Source organism: Saccopteryx leptura, chromosome 13, assembly GCF_036850995.1.
Source record: "Saccopteryx leptura isolate mSacLep1 chromosome 13, mSacLep1_pri_phased_curated, whole genome shotgun sequence".
NCBI lineage: Eukaryota > Metazoa > Chordata > Mammalia > Chiroptera > Emballonuridae > Saccopteryx > Saccopteryx leptura.
The window spans coordinates 39,803,502-39,819,350 of NC_089515.1; the positions used below are offsets into that span (position 1 = coordinate 39,803,502).

At 49.2% G+C, this 15,849-nt stretch overlaps 1 protein-coding gene across 4 annotated transcripts in view; it reads left to right on the plus strand.

The window, feature by feature from the left end:
* The window catches only part of SH3GL3 (SH3 domain containing GRB2 like 3, endophilin A3), a 77,010-nt gene that overhangs the window by 55,773 nt on the left and 5,388 nt on the right, over positions 1-15,849 (plus strand). For 3 of the 4 annotated variants that reach the window (XM_066354804.1, XM_066354805.1, XM_066354807.1), the window contains one exon: positions 893-1,002. In XM_066354804.1, the coding sequence (XP_066210901.1) occupies positions 893-1,002 (110 nt within the window). Of the gene's footprint in view, positions 1-892; positions 1,003-13,454; positions 13,556-15,849 lie in introns of those variants that run through there. The other variant, XM_066354806.1, reaches the window with a different exon arrangement.

Genomic DNA, 15,849 nt, shown 5'->3' on the forward strand with positions numbered 1-15,849 from the left:
TTTTTCTTTTCAAGAAAGCCCTTTTCCATGACCTGTGTTTAGGGCAACTGGGCAAAACTGCTCACCAAACTTGAGTTCGGCCCCTGCAGAGCTATCCTGGTCTTATTGCTGCTTGAGAGCTTAGACCCCCCACTTCCAGTCTGGGGATGTGGTGAAGAGAGAGATGACAGGAAGTACGTCAGTATGTGGACAAAGACATGTTTAACTCAACAGTTCAGAAATCAGGCCATGTCCATGATATTGACTCTGAGTGGTATTGAGACTCAGGTACTTTATGAATGATCAAAGAAAAATTGCTATGTTCCTTATGACCTTAAGGATCAATGTAGTCTATACTTTTTTGAAAATTAACGATATCACATGGAGTATGCACAGTAACCCTGTTCATTAAAATAAAGGGTTAAAAAAAACTGCCAGGTTTTTTTGACCAGATTTGATGACAGAAACTTGTCTTGTGTGGGATTCTGATAATGAATAAAGTTGGAGGGATTTTTGCTTATGTCAGCACCATAATTACAGAGGGAAGACAAAAGGTGTGTCCACTCAGTGAGGCATCCACGCTGGAGATGGGAGGTCGCCTGGAGCTCACCCATGTGTTTTCATTTCCTATCCCTGTTTGGGGAGAACGAGAGAAGGCAGCCTCCACTGTTGACTGCCCCGTGCACCCCTGGCTGCTCGGAGACTTCATGGGAGACACTTTTCGAATCCCTCCTTGTGAAACAACATTTGAGACAGGACCTCTAGCAGCTCCGGCTACTCGAGAACCAGGCTGTAAAAGTCACCCCTTGGTGGCTGGCACCATGTTCCCCCCCAGTCCATGGGTCCACCAGGGCAGGGCAGACGTGACTCGGGTCCAGCAGGTGTCTGACTCGTCTTCCCATGTGTGTTACAGAATATCGGCCGCGTCCGCTCTGCCCAGGCGGGAATACAAGCCACGGCCCCTAAAGAGGAGCCCTAGTGAGCTCAACGGGGTGGCCACCACCTCATCGGCCAACACAGCAGGTGAGATGCCCATTCTGTGGGCCAGGTGAGCCCTGCAGTCAGGCTCTGCGGAAGCCTCTGCTCACCACGTTGTTAAATACACTAAGACCCTCAGTTTCTTCTTCGGTTGTTTGGTAACTCCCCTGCTCCACCAATAACACCCCTTTCCCTGCTTCCTGGTTTTGGGTACTTACGCTAATTTTTGCAAACCAGCCCCAGGAAGAATTCCATGACTACTCCCTGCCTCTTAACGTGTATGATCGTGCCACAAAACCCTTTATGTTTCCATTTTTAACCCTTTCAAAATATTGTACTTATTTTGAAAAGCTTTGAATTAGCATTTGTTGAGCACCTGCTGCATGCAAGCCACTTTCTTAAGTGCTGCGTCATTATTTGTTAATTGGACAAACGACACAAACATGTTCGTGAATGGAATGATCACACCGAGAATAAACACCCTCAAGTGTAAGTCACACTGTGGTTTCCCGTGTTCACCTGCGGTGTCCCAGGCCCCGCCCTGCAAGTGGCCACTGTTAACAGTTGGTCTGTTTATGAACACTGTACTCACAGTTTTAGATTTCTGTAAATGTGTCAGGATTCCTTTCAGTTATTTCCATGTCATGCGTATAGATCTACCCCATGTTTTTTTGACAGTTTGGTAGTTTCTCATTATACATACATTTCCTTGTTAATAGGCATGAAGGTTGTTTTTAGTTATTTGCTAAAGGGAATATACTATGTGTTTTTTTTAAAGATTTTATTTATTTATTATAGAGGGGGGGGAGGAGCAGGAAGCATCAACTCCCATATGTGCCTTGACCAGGCAAGCCCAGGGTTTTGAACCGGCAACCTCAGCGGGAATATACTATGTTGATAGAATATTTTATATATGCTGAGAGGCAAGTCTTTCTTGGAAATGAAATTGCTGGGTTAGAGTGAATGCAAGTTTTAAGTGAGTGTAGATATACACATGGCACACTGCTATTAACCCTTTGAGTAGTGAGTTTTTTTCATGCTTATTGACCCCCAGGAGTGAGTTCTTTTTCAAAAAATGAAATTAGTTCCAGTTTTATTAACTTAAAATCAGGTTTATTTGATAACCAATATATGGAAACAAGAAGAACATACATTTGCCTTTTTAAAATATTGCTTTACACATTTTTAAAATAAATCGATCATAGCCCTGGCCGGTTGGCTCAGTGGTAGAGCATCGGTCTGGCGTGCAGGAGTCCCGGGTTCGATTCCTGGCCAGGGCACACAGGAGAAGCGCCCATCTGCTTCTCCACCCCTCCCCCTCTCCTTCTTCTCTGTCTCTCTCTTCCCCTCCCGCAGCCAAGGCTCCATTGGAGCAAAGTTGGCCCCGGTGCTGAGGATGGCTCTGTGGCCTCTGCCTCAGGTGCTAGAATGGCTCTGGTTGTAACAGAGCGATACCCCAGATGGGCAGAGCATCGCCCCCTGGTGGACATGCCGGGTGGATCCTGGTTGGGAGCATGTGGGAGTCTGTCTGACTGCCTCCCCGTTTCCAACTTCAGAAAAACACAAAAAATTAAAAAAAAATAAAATAAAAAATAAAATAAATCGATCATACTCTGGATGGTCTGGTGGCACAAGGATGTACATGAACGTTCATACTACTCAAAGGGTTAATGTAGTAATACCTGCTTCCCCAAACCCAGATCATTAGACTTTCTTTTTTTTTTTTTCTTTTTTTCCATGTGAGAGCGGGAGAGGCAGAGAGACAGACTCCCACATCGCCCTGACTGGTATCCACCCAGCAACCCCCGTGTGGGGCCGATGCTTTGCCCATCTGGGCCATGCTTGCAACCGAGTTATTTTTATCACCTGAAGTGGAGGCTCCACAGAACCATCTGCACCACCCAGGGCTGATGTGCTCAAACCAATATAGCCATGACTGTGGGAGAGGGAGAGGGAGAGAGAGAGAGGGAGAGGGAGAGGGAGAGGGAGAGAGAGAGAAAGGGGAGGGGTGGAGAAGCAGATGGTCACTTCTTCTGTGTGTCCTGACCAGGAATCAAACCCAGGATATCAACACACCCAGCTGAGGCTCGACCACTGAGCCAACCAACCAGGGCCATTAGACTTCCAGTTTTGCCAAGTGTTCATGTTTAAAAAAAATGGTATTCAATCTTAATTTGCCTTTCTGTGATAACTAGTGAGGTTAAGTGGGGGTTTTTTCCTGTGTTTAATTTATCGTTTGTATTTTCTCATGTTTGAACTGTCTGTTCATGTGATTCATTTTTTCTTTGGGTAGTTTACTTTGTCTTACTGATTAATAAGAATTCTTGACATATGGGGAGATTAAGGTTTTTCCCCCAATTTGTTACTGAGATTTTAGCATTCTTATATAGTCTAAATGAAGTCCTTTGACTTATATGTGGTTTCCAAATATTTTCTTTCACTCTGCAGGTTCTTTTTAGTGTCTTTATAGCATTTTTGATATCCAAATTTTTAAATTTTGATGAAGTCCAGTTTATCAATTTTTCCTTTTAAGGTGATGCTTTTGATGTAAAGTTTGAGAATTTTTTTGCTGAGCCCTCAATCCTGAAGATTTCCTCCCTTGGTTTTTCCTGGAAGTGCACCCCAACGGGGCTCTATTGATTACTTGGCAGCCCTCATCTGGGGCCGATACTCAAATCAGCCAAGCTGTTTTCAGCACCTAAGGCTGATGCTCTGACCTACTGAACTATCCTCAGTACCCAGGGCTGATGCTTGAACCAGCCGAGCCACTGGCTGTAGGAGGGGAAGAGGGAGAGAAGGGGAGAGGGGAGGGGAGAGAAGCAGATGGTCACCTCTCCTGTGTGCCCTGCCCAGGGATTGAACCCAGGACATCTGTATGCCAGGCTGATGCTCTATCCACTGAGCCTGTGGGCCAGGGCCTATGATTTCCTTTGAGTTAATTTTTGTGTCAGTGTGAGACTCAGGTCGAGATTCACGATTTCAGGTTCCTCCTCCATAACATGCTCTGTGCAGTTGGGATTTTCTTCCAACACTATTGCTGTGCTGTAAGGTTTGTTTTCAATTAAAAATACAAATGGCCGGAGTAATAGACATATATATAGTTTTATTTTAAAAAATGGTACTATGGGGTTTTTTATGGAAAACAGCCATCTTTCTCTACTCCTCCCCCAATCTTTATTTCCTACTCTTTCTTTTAACACTTTCAGCTGTTATTTTGGTATTTAGTTTCATTGTTCTAAATAATATGCTTATGTTGCTATTTTTAATTTTTTTCGATCTGGGATATTATTATCTATTTCAGTGGTCTTCAACCTTTTTTCTCTTGGGGACCAGTGAAATTAGGAGAATAATTTGGGAGATTGCTAAGGCAGAAATCACCCTGAGCATGAGCAAATTTGGCCAGGATCATTAGGTCTATAATCTTCATATAACATCAGGGTGGTTAACTCTTTTGCAGACCGCACGAAACTTGTCGTGGACCAGTCCGCGGACCAGTGGTTAAAAACCACTGCTCTTTTGATTGCCCGACGTGGGAGATGAGGCCTTAGCTCCCCACCCGTCAGCCTCTCCCTAGACTTCTCCTTCCCTCCTCTTCCAATTTTCTTTCTTTTTTTTTTTTTTTTTTTCCTGAAGCTGAAAACGAGGAGAGACAGTCAGACAGACTACCGCATGCGCCCGACCGATATCCACCTGGCACACCCACCAGGGGCAACGCTCTGCCCACCAGGGGGCGATGCTCTGCCCCTCCGGGGCGTCGCTCTGCCGCGACCAGAGCAACTCTAGCGCCTGGGGCAGAGGCCAAGGAGCCATCCCCAGCGCCTGGGCCATCTTTGCTCCAATGGAGCTTTGGCTGCGAGAGAGGAAGAGAGAGACAGAGAGGAAGGGGGGGGGGTGGAGAAGCAAATGGGCGCTTCTCCTATGTGCCCTGGCCGGGAATCGAACCCAGGTCCCCCGCTCGCCAGGCTGACGCTCTACCGCTGAGTCAATTGGCCATGGCCCCAATTTTCTTATAAACGCTGTTTTCATTATACAGTATTCCTTGTGTAACCGTCTCTTTGATGGTGCAGGGCTCTCAGAGGGCCCTTCCCCCCGCCTGCTGCTCTGTTGCTGTCGTCGCCTCTCCCTGTGGGTGCAGACGTGGGGAGGCCCGGGACTGTCTTGTCACTGGGACAGCGTGAGGTCTCCAGTCCCGTGAGTATACACTGCAGGCTCTCTCCAGATCCAGCCCCGACAACCACTCTCTCTCTTCTCTTTCTTGATGAACCCACGCGGCCCTCTCTTCACCTGTGCGGGGTACCTTCAGGTCATCTGAAACAACAGACCTGAGTGGGAGGCGGTATCTTGACCTCGCTGCAGACCTGGGTGCCTTTGTTGGCTTTAGACAGGTCTCCAGGAGGGACTTGGAGGGAAAACTGGCTTATCTTCTGTTCTTTGGGGCACAGAAGCAGGGAGCTTGGCTAACAACACACTGAAACCAACTCCGATTCTGCTCCTTGATGTTTGATTTTTGCGTGCAAACCGGGCACTTCTTATCTTTCTTATACTAAGTCGCTAAATGCGCCAAGAAGTACCAACGCCCACTGACACTCTGTTTTATCCCGCTTCTTTCTTAAAGTGACCGGTACTTTCCCAGGTGTCACAGGCAAAGTCCTACCGAATGTTTTCCGTGACCTAAGGAGGTCACCGGCTCGCATGCCCCTTACGTCTCTTCCTTCATCACTGCCTGGCTGCGGGGTCAGTGCCACTCATTGGAGTTTTTCTTCTGACAACCCCCCACTTCTGGCACCAGTTTGTGTGTGAGTTAAGGTGGTAGTAACTACTGTTGCACGGAGACTCGAGAAAACTGGTTCAAGCAGGAATTACTATCAGCCACGTCAGCACTTCTGTTTAGAAAGAAGCTGGATGCAAATGAATTAAAACTCTGAAAACGAACCCCCCAACCTCCACCCTGCGTACATTATGTGTGAGGGAGGCCGAAGCAGCAGACCCCTGCCCCAGCTTCTCTGCCCTGCCCGCCTGTGTCCGGATGGGGTGGGGTGTCGTTCCTGGAGACAGGACTTGAGCTGAAGCTCCCAGACGCCATGGTCTCACCTGCTACAAGAGAGAACTCAGCTTTCCTTTGGTGATGGGTCTCTGTTTATCACAGACAGGGCACTGCATCTGACCTCTCAGACAGGCAGTGTGGAGAGCTTTGTCCTCGAAAAATGACTTTTTTTTTTTTTTTGCGCAAGAGAGAGATAGAGAGAGAAACAAAAAAGGACAGAGATGAGAAGCATCAACTTGTAGTTGTGTCACCTTAGGTGTTCATTGATTGCTTCTCAGACATGCTTTGATCAGGGGACTCTAGCTGAGCCAGTGACCCCTTGCTTAAACCAGTGACCTTGGGCTTCAAGCCAGCAACCATGGGATCATTTCAATTGATCTCATGTTCAAGCCAGTGAGCTCGGGGTTTCAAACCTGGGCCCTCAACATCCCGGGTCAATGCTTTACCCACTGAGCCTGGTCAGGCTCCACAAAGTATTTTTAGTTAAAGTACCACTTTAAGGGCATAAGAATGTTGCATTTGAGTGCCAAAAATATGCCAGGCATTATTATTTCATGATTTTTATACAAAACTTATTTAATCCTCATAACAATATTACAAGAAAGTGATACTATAAAATAAAACAGTAACACATAATACCACAATGGAGCAGCCATCCTTGTTGAGTGCTTGCTGTGAGGCAGGTAACGGAGTAAAGACTTCATACATGTTTCTGGTCCTGTCATCGTTCCCATTTTACAGATGAGTCAGTGGGATTTTGTCAAGATCACAGAGCCAAAAGCGGAACTAGGCTCGTCACCGATGTTTTATTTCATTCAGAAGGGTTACGGGGGCGACATATAAAATGTTCAAGAGCCTTCAGGAAAGAGTCTGTTTTCAGGATTCCTGATCACAGGGAACCCACAGCCAGCAAGGGGTCACAGAGTGAGTATGTGTGACGTGGAAGAAGGAGACCCCAAGAGGACACTCAGTTCTGTGGTCCCTCCTCCTTGGCCAGCAGCTCAGCCTCTGGGCAGATTAAGTTGTTAGAAGGGTGCTGGTCAGCCAGAGATCACAGATGTACAAAAGATAGCTTTGAAGGAGGCTCAGTGTCCAACAACGCCTCTGTCAGCCACTGTTTGACACGAGCCTGTCCCTTCTCAGTGTCCTCGTCACCTCTCCCGCATCGCCCTTGGCGGGGGCTCTCACCCCGACTCTGACACTCCAGCGCCGGCCTCCTTGATTTGCGGATGGAATTTGCAAGCGTAAAGGGGTCTCGTGCTGTTTGTTTCTAAGGCACCATTTCAAAAGAACATGGCATTTTATAACCTACATTAATGGGAAATTACTTTCCATTAGGATTCTGAATGATTTGCACATAATGTTTATAAAGTGAAGGAAAAATGTCAAGCATTTCACTAACAATTTAAAGCAAAGCTCCCAGGACTCTGCCAGAAACGAAATCCAAGAACATTTTCTCCCTCATTTCTTTTTTCTACAGAAAAAAAGAGAGGGGGGGATGAAAGAACCCGGGTCAATTAGGCAGAGCCCATTGTCGGGCCGAGATGGAATCTTTGATAACATCATTTCTAGGTACTTACGAGAATGAATGGAGTCAGCCAGCAACGGGGAAGGGGGGCCGGCAGTGGAAATCACATCTTGCGATGATGGATTGCAGAGCAAATCCAAGTTTAGGCCCTGGCTGGGAGAACGCGCCGCTTGTCCAAGACCGTGAAGATGGGGTCGTGACACTTCATCAGTGGAGGCTGTCCCCAAACAGAAAAGGAGGCCAAGGAAAGTCCTTGAACTGAACGGTGTGCCTGGGTAGTTCCCAGAAAACCACTGGTTTTGAGGAAAATAGTGTAAGAACTGGTGACCCAGGCTCAAGTCTCTTCCCTACCCCAGCGAATCTTGATCAGGCCCCAGCGTTGTCACTTAGAGATTTATATATTCATTTGTTTTATTTTTTCTTCTTTTCCAAGTGAGAGGAGGGGGAGATAAAGAGACAGACTCCTGCATCCACCCTAACCGGGAATCCTCCTGGCAACCCTTGTCTGGGGCTGATGCTCTGCCCACCTGGGGCCATGCTCCCTACTGAGCTATTTTTAGTGCCTGAGGCGGGGGCTCTGTGGAGCCATCCTCAGTGCCCAGGGTTGATACACTCAAACCAATCAAGTCATGGCTGTGGGAGGGGAAGAGAGGGAGAGATAAGGGGGAGGGAGAGGGGTAGAGAATCAGAAGGTCACTTCTCCTGTGTGCCGTGACTGAGACTTGAACCCAGGATATCCACACACCAGGCTGATGCTTTATCACTGAGCCAACCAGCCAGGGCATGAATTATAAATTTAAAGACTAGAGGACAAAGTATATCTTACATTTTTTAAATCAACTCATTTATTTATAAACTTTGTTGTTGTTGTTTTTTTCACTGAACTTCTTAAAGAGGGTACAACTTTATATAATCCCAGCTAAGGGTTAAAGTGCTTCAAACTGGGATCAGCTTCAAAAATGTGAGAGGCTGAGGTTAGGGAAGAAAAGGGGGCTCCAGAGGTGTGCTGCAGGCGGTTCAGAGCGGGGCGGAATAAATCTCTCACATGGCTCGTACGAAGACATTCTAGCTCCCTGTAGGTATAAAAGAGACTTTTATAAATTTCTTGATACTTTTCTAAGAGGTTTGGAAATAATGTCTAGAGCCGGTCCTTCCCCTCATTGGAACAAAGTCTCTAGGATTACATTAGGAAAGAAACGTGGGTTCAGAAGTAAAGTGTGAAATATGAACATGAAAAAAGACAAGCACTTTGAAAATAGACATGTGCATTTTATTTTTAACCTAAATTTCCAAAGAGGAAATTAAAATTTCAGAGCAGTGGCAGTGTGGTGGCTCAGTCAGGGTTTTTTGGGTTTTTTTTTCTTTTTTCTTTTTCTAGTCAATGAGAGGAGGGGAGGCAGAGACAGATCCTTGCATTTGCCCTGACTGGGATCCACCCGGTAAGACCACTAGGGGGTGATGCCCTGCCCATCTGGGGTGTTCCTCCATTGCTCAGCAACCAAGCTCTTCTTAGTGCCTGAGGTAGAGGCCTTGGAGCCATCCTTAGCGCCTGGGGCCAACTCGCTCCTATCGAGCCATGGCTTCAGGAGGGAAGGAGAGAAAGGGGGGAAGGGAGGGATGGATGGAGAAGCAGATGGTCACTGCTTCTGTGTGCCCTAATTGGGACTTGAATCCAGGACATCCACATGCTAGGCTCATCTACCACTGAGCCAACAGAGAAATAAACAAGGAAGCAGGAGCCTGGCGATGTAGTTCACGTTCACATTCTGGCACTTATTAGCTGTGTGACTTTGGGTGAGTTTCTTTTTTTCTTTTTTTTTTTTTTTTTTTTTTTGTATTTTTCTGAAGCTGGAAACGGGGAGAGACAGCCAGACAGATTCCCGCATGTGCCCGACCAGGATCCACCCGGCACGCCCACCAGGGGCGACGCTCTGCCCACCAGGGGGCGATGCTCTGCCCCTCCAGGGCGTCGCTCTGCCGCGACCAGAGCCACTCTAGTGCCTGGGGCAGAGGCCAAGGAGCCATCCCTAGCGCCCGGGCCATCTTTGCTCCAATGGAGCCTTGGCTGCGGGAGGGGAAGAGAGAGACAGAGAGGAAGGAGGGGGTGGGGGTTGGAGAAGCAAATGGGCGCTTCTCCTATGTGCCCTGGCCGGGAATCGAACCCGGGTCCCCCGCACGCCAGGCCGACGCTCTACCGCTGAGCCAACCGGCCAGGGCTTGGGTGAGTTTCTTAACATTTCTGGACTGATTTGAACTTGTCCCTAAGTGAACTGATTAGATTTAATACATTTTAGGGTTCTTTTCCAGTTCTACTTTCTGTGGCTGCAATATTTATCTTTTATAAGTACGTAGCATTCTTAGATATTGGAAAAGTGTGCAGGTTGGGCATTTTCTAATGTCTAGATTTTTAAAAATATTTATAAAATTAATATGTGAGCTCTGATTATTATTGTTTATTTGTGGCCATTGACGTAGGAGAGGGGAAGAGGCCTTACCTTAGTTTTCTTTTTCTTTCTTTCCTTTCTTTTAAAAAATTTTTTTTTATTTAAGTGAGAGGAGGGGAAATAAAGAGACAGACTCCTATATATGCTCCTACCAGGATCCACCCGGCGGCCCCTGTCTGGGGCTGATGCTCTGCCCATCTGGGGCCATGCTCACAACCAAGCTATTTTTAGCACCTGAGGTGGAGGCTCCACAATACCATCCTCAGTGCCCTGGACGAATGCGCTCGAATCAGCGAGCCATGGCTGTAGGAGGGAGAGAGAGAGAGAGTGAGTGAGAGAGAGGAGGAGGAAGGGAGAAGCAGATGGTCACTTCTCCTGTGTGCCCTGACCGGGAATCGAACCTGGGACTTTCACATGCAGGGTTGATACACTGAGCAAACCGGCCAGGGCTTTAGTTTTCAATCCAAAGGAAATTTTAGGTGACGGGTTCTCTCACTGCAGGGCATAGTTTCCTGCGCTTCTCCCAGCCTGTCAGATGAGCTCGCAAAAGCCTATGTGATGTAACTTCTGATTTACTGTGGGACTTCTAACACCACTTGGATGACGTGGTGATATGATTATATATTATCTCGAATGCTGCTTATTTAAAAATCTTAATATACATCCGAGAATGATATGTTTGGGCTATAAGCTCAACTTTAAAACACTTTCATCTAAATATAGTAAATTAAGTATCAGTATATAAGTACTTATGTCTAAAAAATAGTATAGAAGTCAGTTGTTTCCAGAGCTCGCAACCAGGGCAGCTGTGCCCAGAGGACTCTGTGTTTGCATGAATGACACTTCTGGTTTTGTCAACGCATGTGGCCTCAGGCTCCAGTTTTGGGAATGAGAGACATAGGAAAGTGTAAGGAAACAGAGCAAGGCCAGTGACAAATGCTGGCACCAGACCTCTAAGTCAGGAGCGCCCCAGGGAGAGAGGGGTCTGCAGCCCACCAGAGAACACTTGTCCACGGGGAGGCCCAAGTCCATCGCCGCTGCTTGCTGCCTGAGAAGGTGGGCCCAGGACAGCCAGCCTTTCTGATTTTTCAAGTGAAGCCAGAAACCATACAGTTAGGTGAAATCTCCTGATTTTTAAGTATTGGCGACTGGCACACATGATACACAGCAAAGAGCCGGCCACATGGAACACTGCCTGCAGCTGAGCCCTGTGCCCGTGGCCGGGACGCCACCGCGGGCCAAGGCCGTCCTCTGCCTTCCTGTTTCCCTTCGCCCAGAGAGGCAGAGGTGGCCTGCAGGCCTTGCGCCTGGCTGTGGTCGATGGATCACCTCCCAGGAGGCTTTGATAAATAAATGGACCCGGCTTCTACTATACTATACCTGCAGGAGTCACCTCAGTACAGAAGTTTCACGAATACCATTGTTTTGTTTAACATCATCCCATGACAATGTTGATGGGATGCCATGGAAACTTCACTGTTGTTTACAGCGTTAGCCTAGGATAACACTGGTCTTCTTTTATGTCATTTTGCCTAAAGTCGCAGAACCTATTGACAGTGTCAAGGTCTTGCTGTGTAGAAGCCAAGACTTGGTAAAGTGGAGGGCGCGGACATTACTAGTTAGACCTGTGTAAGCCGTGGAGGATTAATATAAGGTTAAAACAAGTCACGAGCTTATTCTGATAGGTTATCATGATGAAGCTTGTGTTCTATTGGCAGGTGATTTTTTTTTTTTTTTTTTTGTATTTTTTCTGAAGCTGGAAACGGGGAGAGACGGTCAGACAGACTCCCGCATGCGCCCGACCGGGATCCACCCGGCACGCCCACCAGGGGCGATGCTCTGCTTACCAGGGGGCGATGCTCTGCCCCTCCGGGGCGTCGGTCTACCGCGACCAGAGCCACTCTAGCGCCTGGGGCAGAGGCCAAGGAGCCATCCCCAGCGCCCGGGCCACCTTTGCTCCAATGGAGCCTCGCTGCGGGAGGGGAAGAGAGAGACAGAGAGGAAGGGGGGGGCGGGGGTGGAGAAGCAAATGGGCGCTTCTCCTATGTGCCCTGGCCGGGAATCGAACCCGGGTCCCCCGCACGCCAGGCTGATGCTCTACCGCTGAGCCAACCGGCCAGGGCTGGCAGGTGATTTTTAATTAAACCACATCTGTGGATAAAGAGAGGGGTCTTATCTCTAGAAAGACAATTCGTAGACTGTCACTAGACTTAACTTAGGAGTTTCATACTTAACTGTTTCAATCAGCTTGCACTGGGGTCACAGAATACCACAGACCAAGAGTGGCTTGAACAGCTAGCAGTTGTTTCTCACAATTCTGGAGGCTGGGACGTGCAAGATCAAGGTGTCAGTGGGTTCCGTGTTTGGTGAGGGCCCACTTCCTGGTTTGCAGATGGCCGCCTTCTGCTGTGTCCTCACATGGGGTCACTGTCTCACTCAAGAGGGCTCCACCCTCATGGCCTACTCACGTCCTAAAGGCCCCAGCTCCAAATACCACCATGTTGGGGATTCGGACTTCAGCGTACGAGTTTGGGGGTGATTCAAACATTCGGTCCGTAGCTTGCCTTAACTACAGTTCAATACTTAACATTAACTAGTGGACAAGGAAATCAAAACCTAGAAGTGACCTAATCCAGAGCTAGAATTCAAGGATCGGAAGTTTCTCCCCAGCATGTTCGTACCAATAGCTACAAGTGCAGTTTTAGAGATGTTGAACAACATGGGTTTTGGGATATTTATCAGAATTCTACACCAGTGCTCTGTCTGGGTCAGCTCAAGGGATCGTGCTAGCTTTGAAAATTCCTGCTACCGCAGCTTGAGATTTTAAATTGGAAAGAAGATACCACAACTGTTGAAGGGTACTCAAACCAACTGTGGTTGTCCTAATTCAAAAGAGATGGTGCCTACTCAGCTGAGGATGGTGCTGGCCCAGGCCCCCCCCCCCCCCCCCCCGAGTGCTGGAAAATGAATGAGTCTGGGCCAGAAATCATGAGTTCCCAGCGTATTAAGGGATAAACTCTGCAGTCAGACAGTTAAATCTCAGGGTGATCTTGGTGGGCTAACCAAAGCCTCCACCAGAAGGGGATGAGCCCCATCCCTGACTAGACCAGCAACTCTGCCCATTATCCTTCTCTGCTCCCCATTGGCCCCAATACTAAGGAAACACCTCTGAACTTCCGGACTTCAGACCGGGAAATGAGCAGAGTGAGCCCACCCGGCCGAGACAGGTGTCACCTGTCGGCCTTCCTGTTAAAAGGGGGCCTTGGAGTCAGAGGAAGGCCTGGTCCTGGCTCCATAATCTCTGAGTCTCGATTCCATCATCGAAAGAACCAGAATGGTCACCCCAGCCAGGCAGGGTTATTCTAAGGATTAAACCGGCTCTTGAATTAGAGGTGCTGGACGCGCATAGTACTTGGTTCAGAGTAAGAGCCCGGGCCACGGCAGCCCTCGGTGTTACATAATCCGTTATCTGACTTCCCAGCCCACAGCAGACTGGAGGCAGCAGATTAGAAAGTCCCGAGGGACTCTTCGGAAGCAGAAAGTGACAGGTCGCAGCCTGACGACAAGGGAGGCAAGAGAGACACTATAAAAAGCAGGAACAAACTCGCAAAGGCACAGCAGTCCTGGGCACTTACCCAAAGACCAAGAGCCCTCCGCAGGTCAGTAGCTTCCTGGGGATCCATTCCTTGTACCCTGACAGGGACTCCCTTTGACATCAGTTGTGGAGATGACCTCTCTCCCCACGCCCTTTCCCCCAGTAGGAAGAGGGACGAGGAGTCTAGTTTGCCCCTCAGGGGGGGATGCCTCTGGGTAATGAGCTCCCCAAAGTCGGGGCCAGCTGAGGTGAAGAGAGTGCATTGGGCTCCTCTGATGGTCTGAAAAGAACCCAAGTTCAGGGGCCACAGGAAAGCTGTGAGTTTGCACCCCGCTGCCCTACTGGCCACCCCACCTCCATCTCTGTCTCCAGGTCAGGATTAGGAAGGCAGCCCCTGAGAACAGACTCCCAGATACTGGCTTGTGGCGGAGAGAGAGGGAGGAAGGGAGCGAGAACCCATGAGCAGGGCAGGGAGTCTGCCAGTCCATCGGTGTTGTCTCCCTGGTGTCTGATCCGCCACCTGGAGTGGACGCTGTCTTGTTAAAACCTTGCACTGCTCACGTTGGAGCAGGAGCTCGGGCTGAGAGATGGACTGTGAGGGTGTTTGCCTGACACGCATCCCCCATCCAGGGCCCCGGGAGTGGGGAGGCGGGGCCTGGGCGGACCTTCCTGGGCCCTGGGAGGTGGAGGTGGAGAAGGCTGTCCAACTCTCCAAGGCCCGGGACCCACAGGCTTCTTCCCAGCCCCACTGACTGACTGACCACCCCCTGGGCCGGGACAAACTCACAAGCATGGGGGGAGTGTTGGGGTGGGTCTATGACATAGTGGTCGAGAGCACAGGCTCCGCCTGGGGACGGAGGTCCCCACGGCTTCATGGCTGTGACCCTCTGCACATCATCAGTCTCCCGCCATCGAATTGGCGTAGTGGTGGCACCTGTCAGAGGGCTTCCTGGTAACTAAATTTGTTTCTATCTCGGGGGCCCTAAGAACATTATCTGGGCCGGTGGCACAGCCTGCACATGGAGGCTGTTACTGCATGCCCACAACAGACTGGGGCTGCCGACTGGAGGGCCGCCCCCACCAGCAGAGACCGGGCCAACATGTCTGTGTGAGCAAGTGGCCCTTCGCATCAGGGACTTGGGGACAAAGAGGTGGGGTGGGGGAAGGGCACTCAAAAGAAACTTCCTGCCGTTAAAATCGGAGGGGACCCAATATTGTTAGAAGAAACTGGTCCATATTGTTGCTAAGAGGACAGGGACATTTATTTTTGGGGAGAACGTGGTTTCCCTATTTGTATAACTGACAGCGCTTACACTTCTTGTGTTAGGTCTCCCCCTCGTTTCTCTCTTCCCAATGGTGTGGACCAGTGCTTTAGTACTAAATATTTAACAGAGACACTCCCTTTTCTGTGTTATAGTTGTCTTTGTTTCAACGTGGTCCCAAGGAGGAGAATGTTCTCCACACCTCTGCTCCCGTGATACGCTTGCCAGGTCTCAGGAGCAGGAGGAAATGAGCCCAGCTCTGTGGCCAGGCCAGGACGCAGTCTCTCCACCGGCCAGCGTGGGGTGGGATTGCGGCCGCATGTTGTACGGAAGCACTCGTGTCCACATCAGAGGGTCGGCTTCATGGGCACCACCTTGCAGAGATTTTAGGTGCCAACTACTGCCCACATGAGAGTGTGAGGCCAAGGGGTTCCCCTGCACAGAACCCATCTTTTCTTTTTTCCTTTTTTTTTAAGTGAGAGAAGGGAAGACAAAGAGTCAGACTCCCACATGCACCCCAACCGGGATCCACCCAGTAAGCCCTCTAGGGGCGATGCTCTGCCCATCTGGGGCCATCTGTTGCTCGGCAACTGAGCTATTTTTAGCTCCTGAGGCTGAGGCTTCACCAGCCATCCTTATCACCCTGGGCCAACTCACTTGAACCAATCTAGCCATGGCTGCGGGAAGGGAAGAGGGTGGAGGGAGGGAGAGGTGTGGGAGAAGCAGATGATCCCTGCTCTTGTGTGCCCTGACTGGGAATTGAACCCAGGAGATCCACACACCAGGTGGACACTTGACCACTGAGCCAGCCAGCCGGGGCAAGGACCTGTCTTTTCAGGGCAAGGACAGTCTCGGCACCTTACTCATGTATATGTGTGTATCTGGCCCAGTTTCAAAGACCCCACAGAGGAATGTAGGTGGTTCTGCCTGGGCTTTTGGGTTCCAACCCTGGTGACAGTGATTTATCGTTTGTTGGAGGGAAAATTCACACTGCCACTCAGGTGGACAGACACTTTATT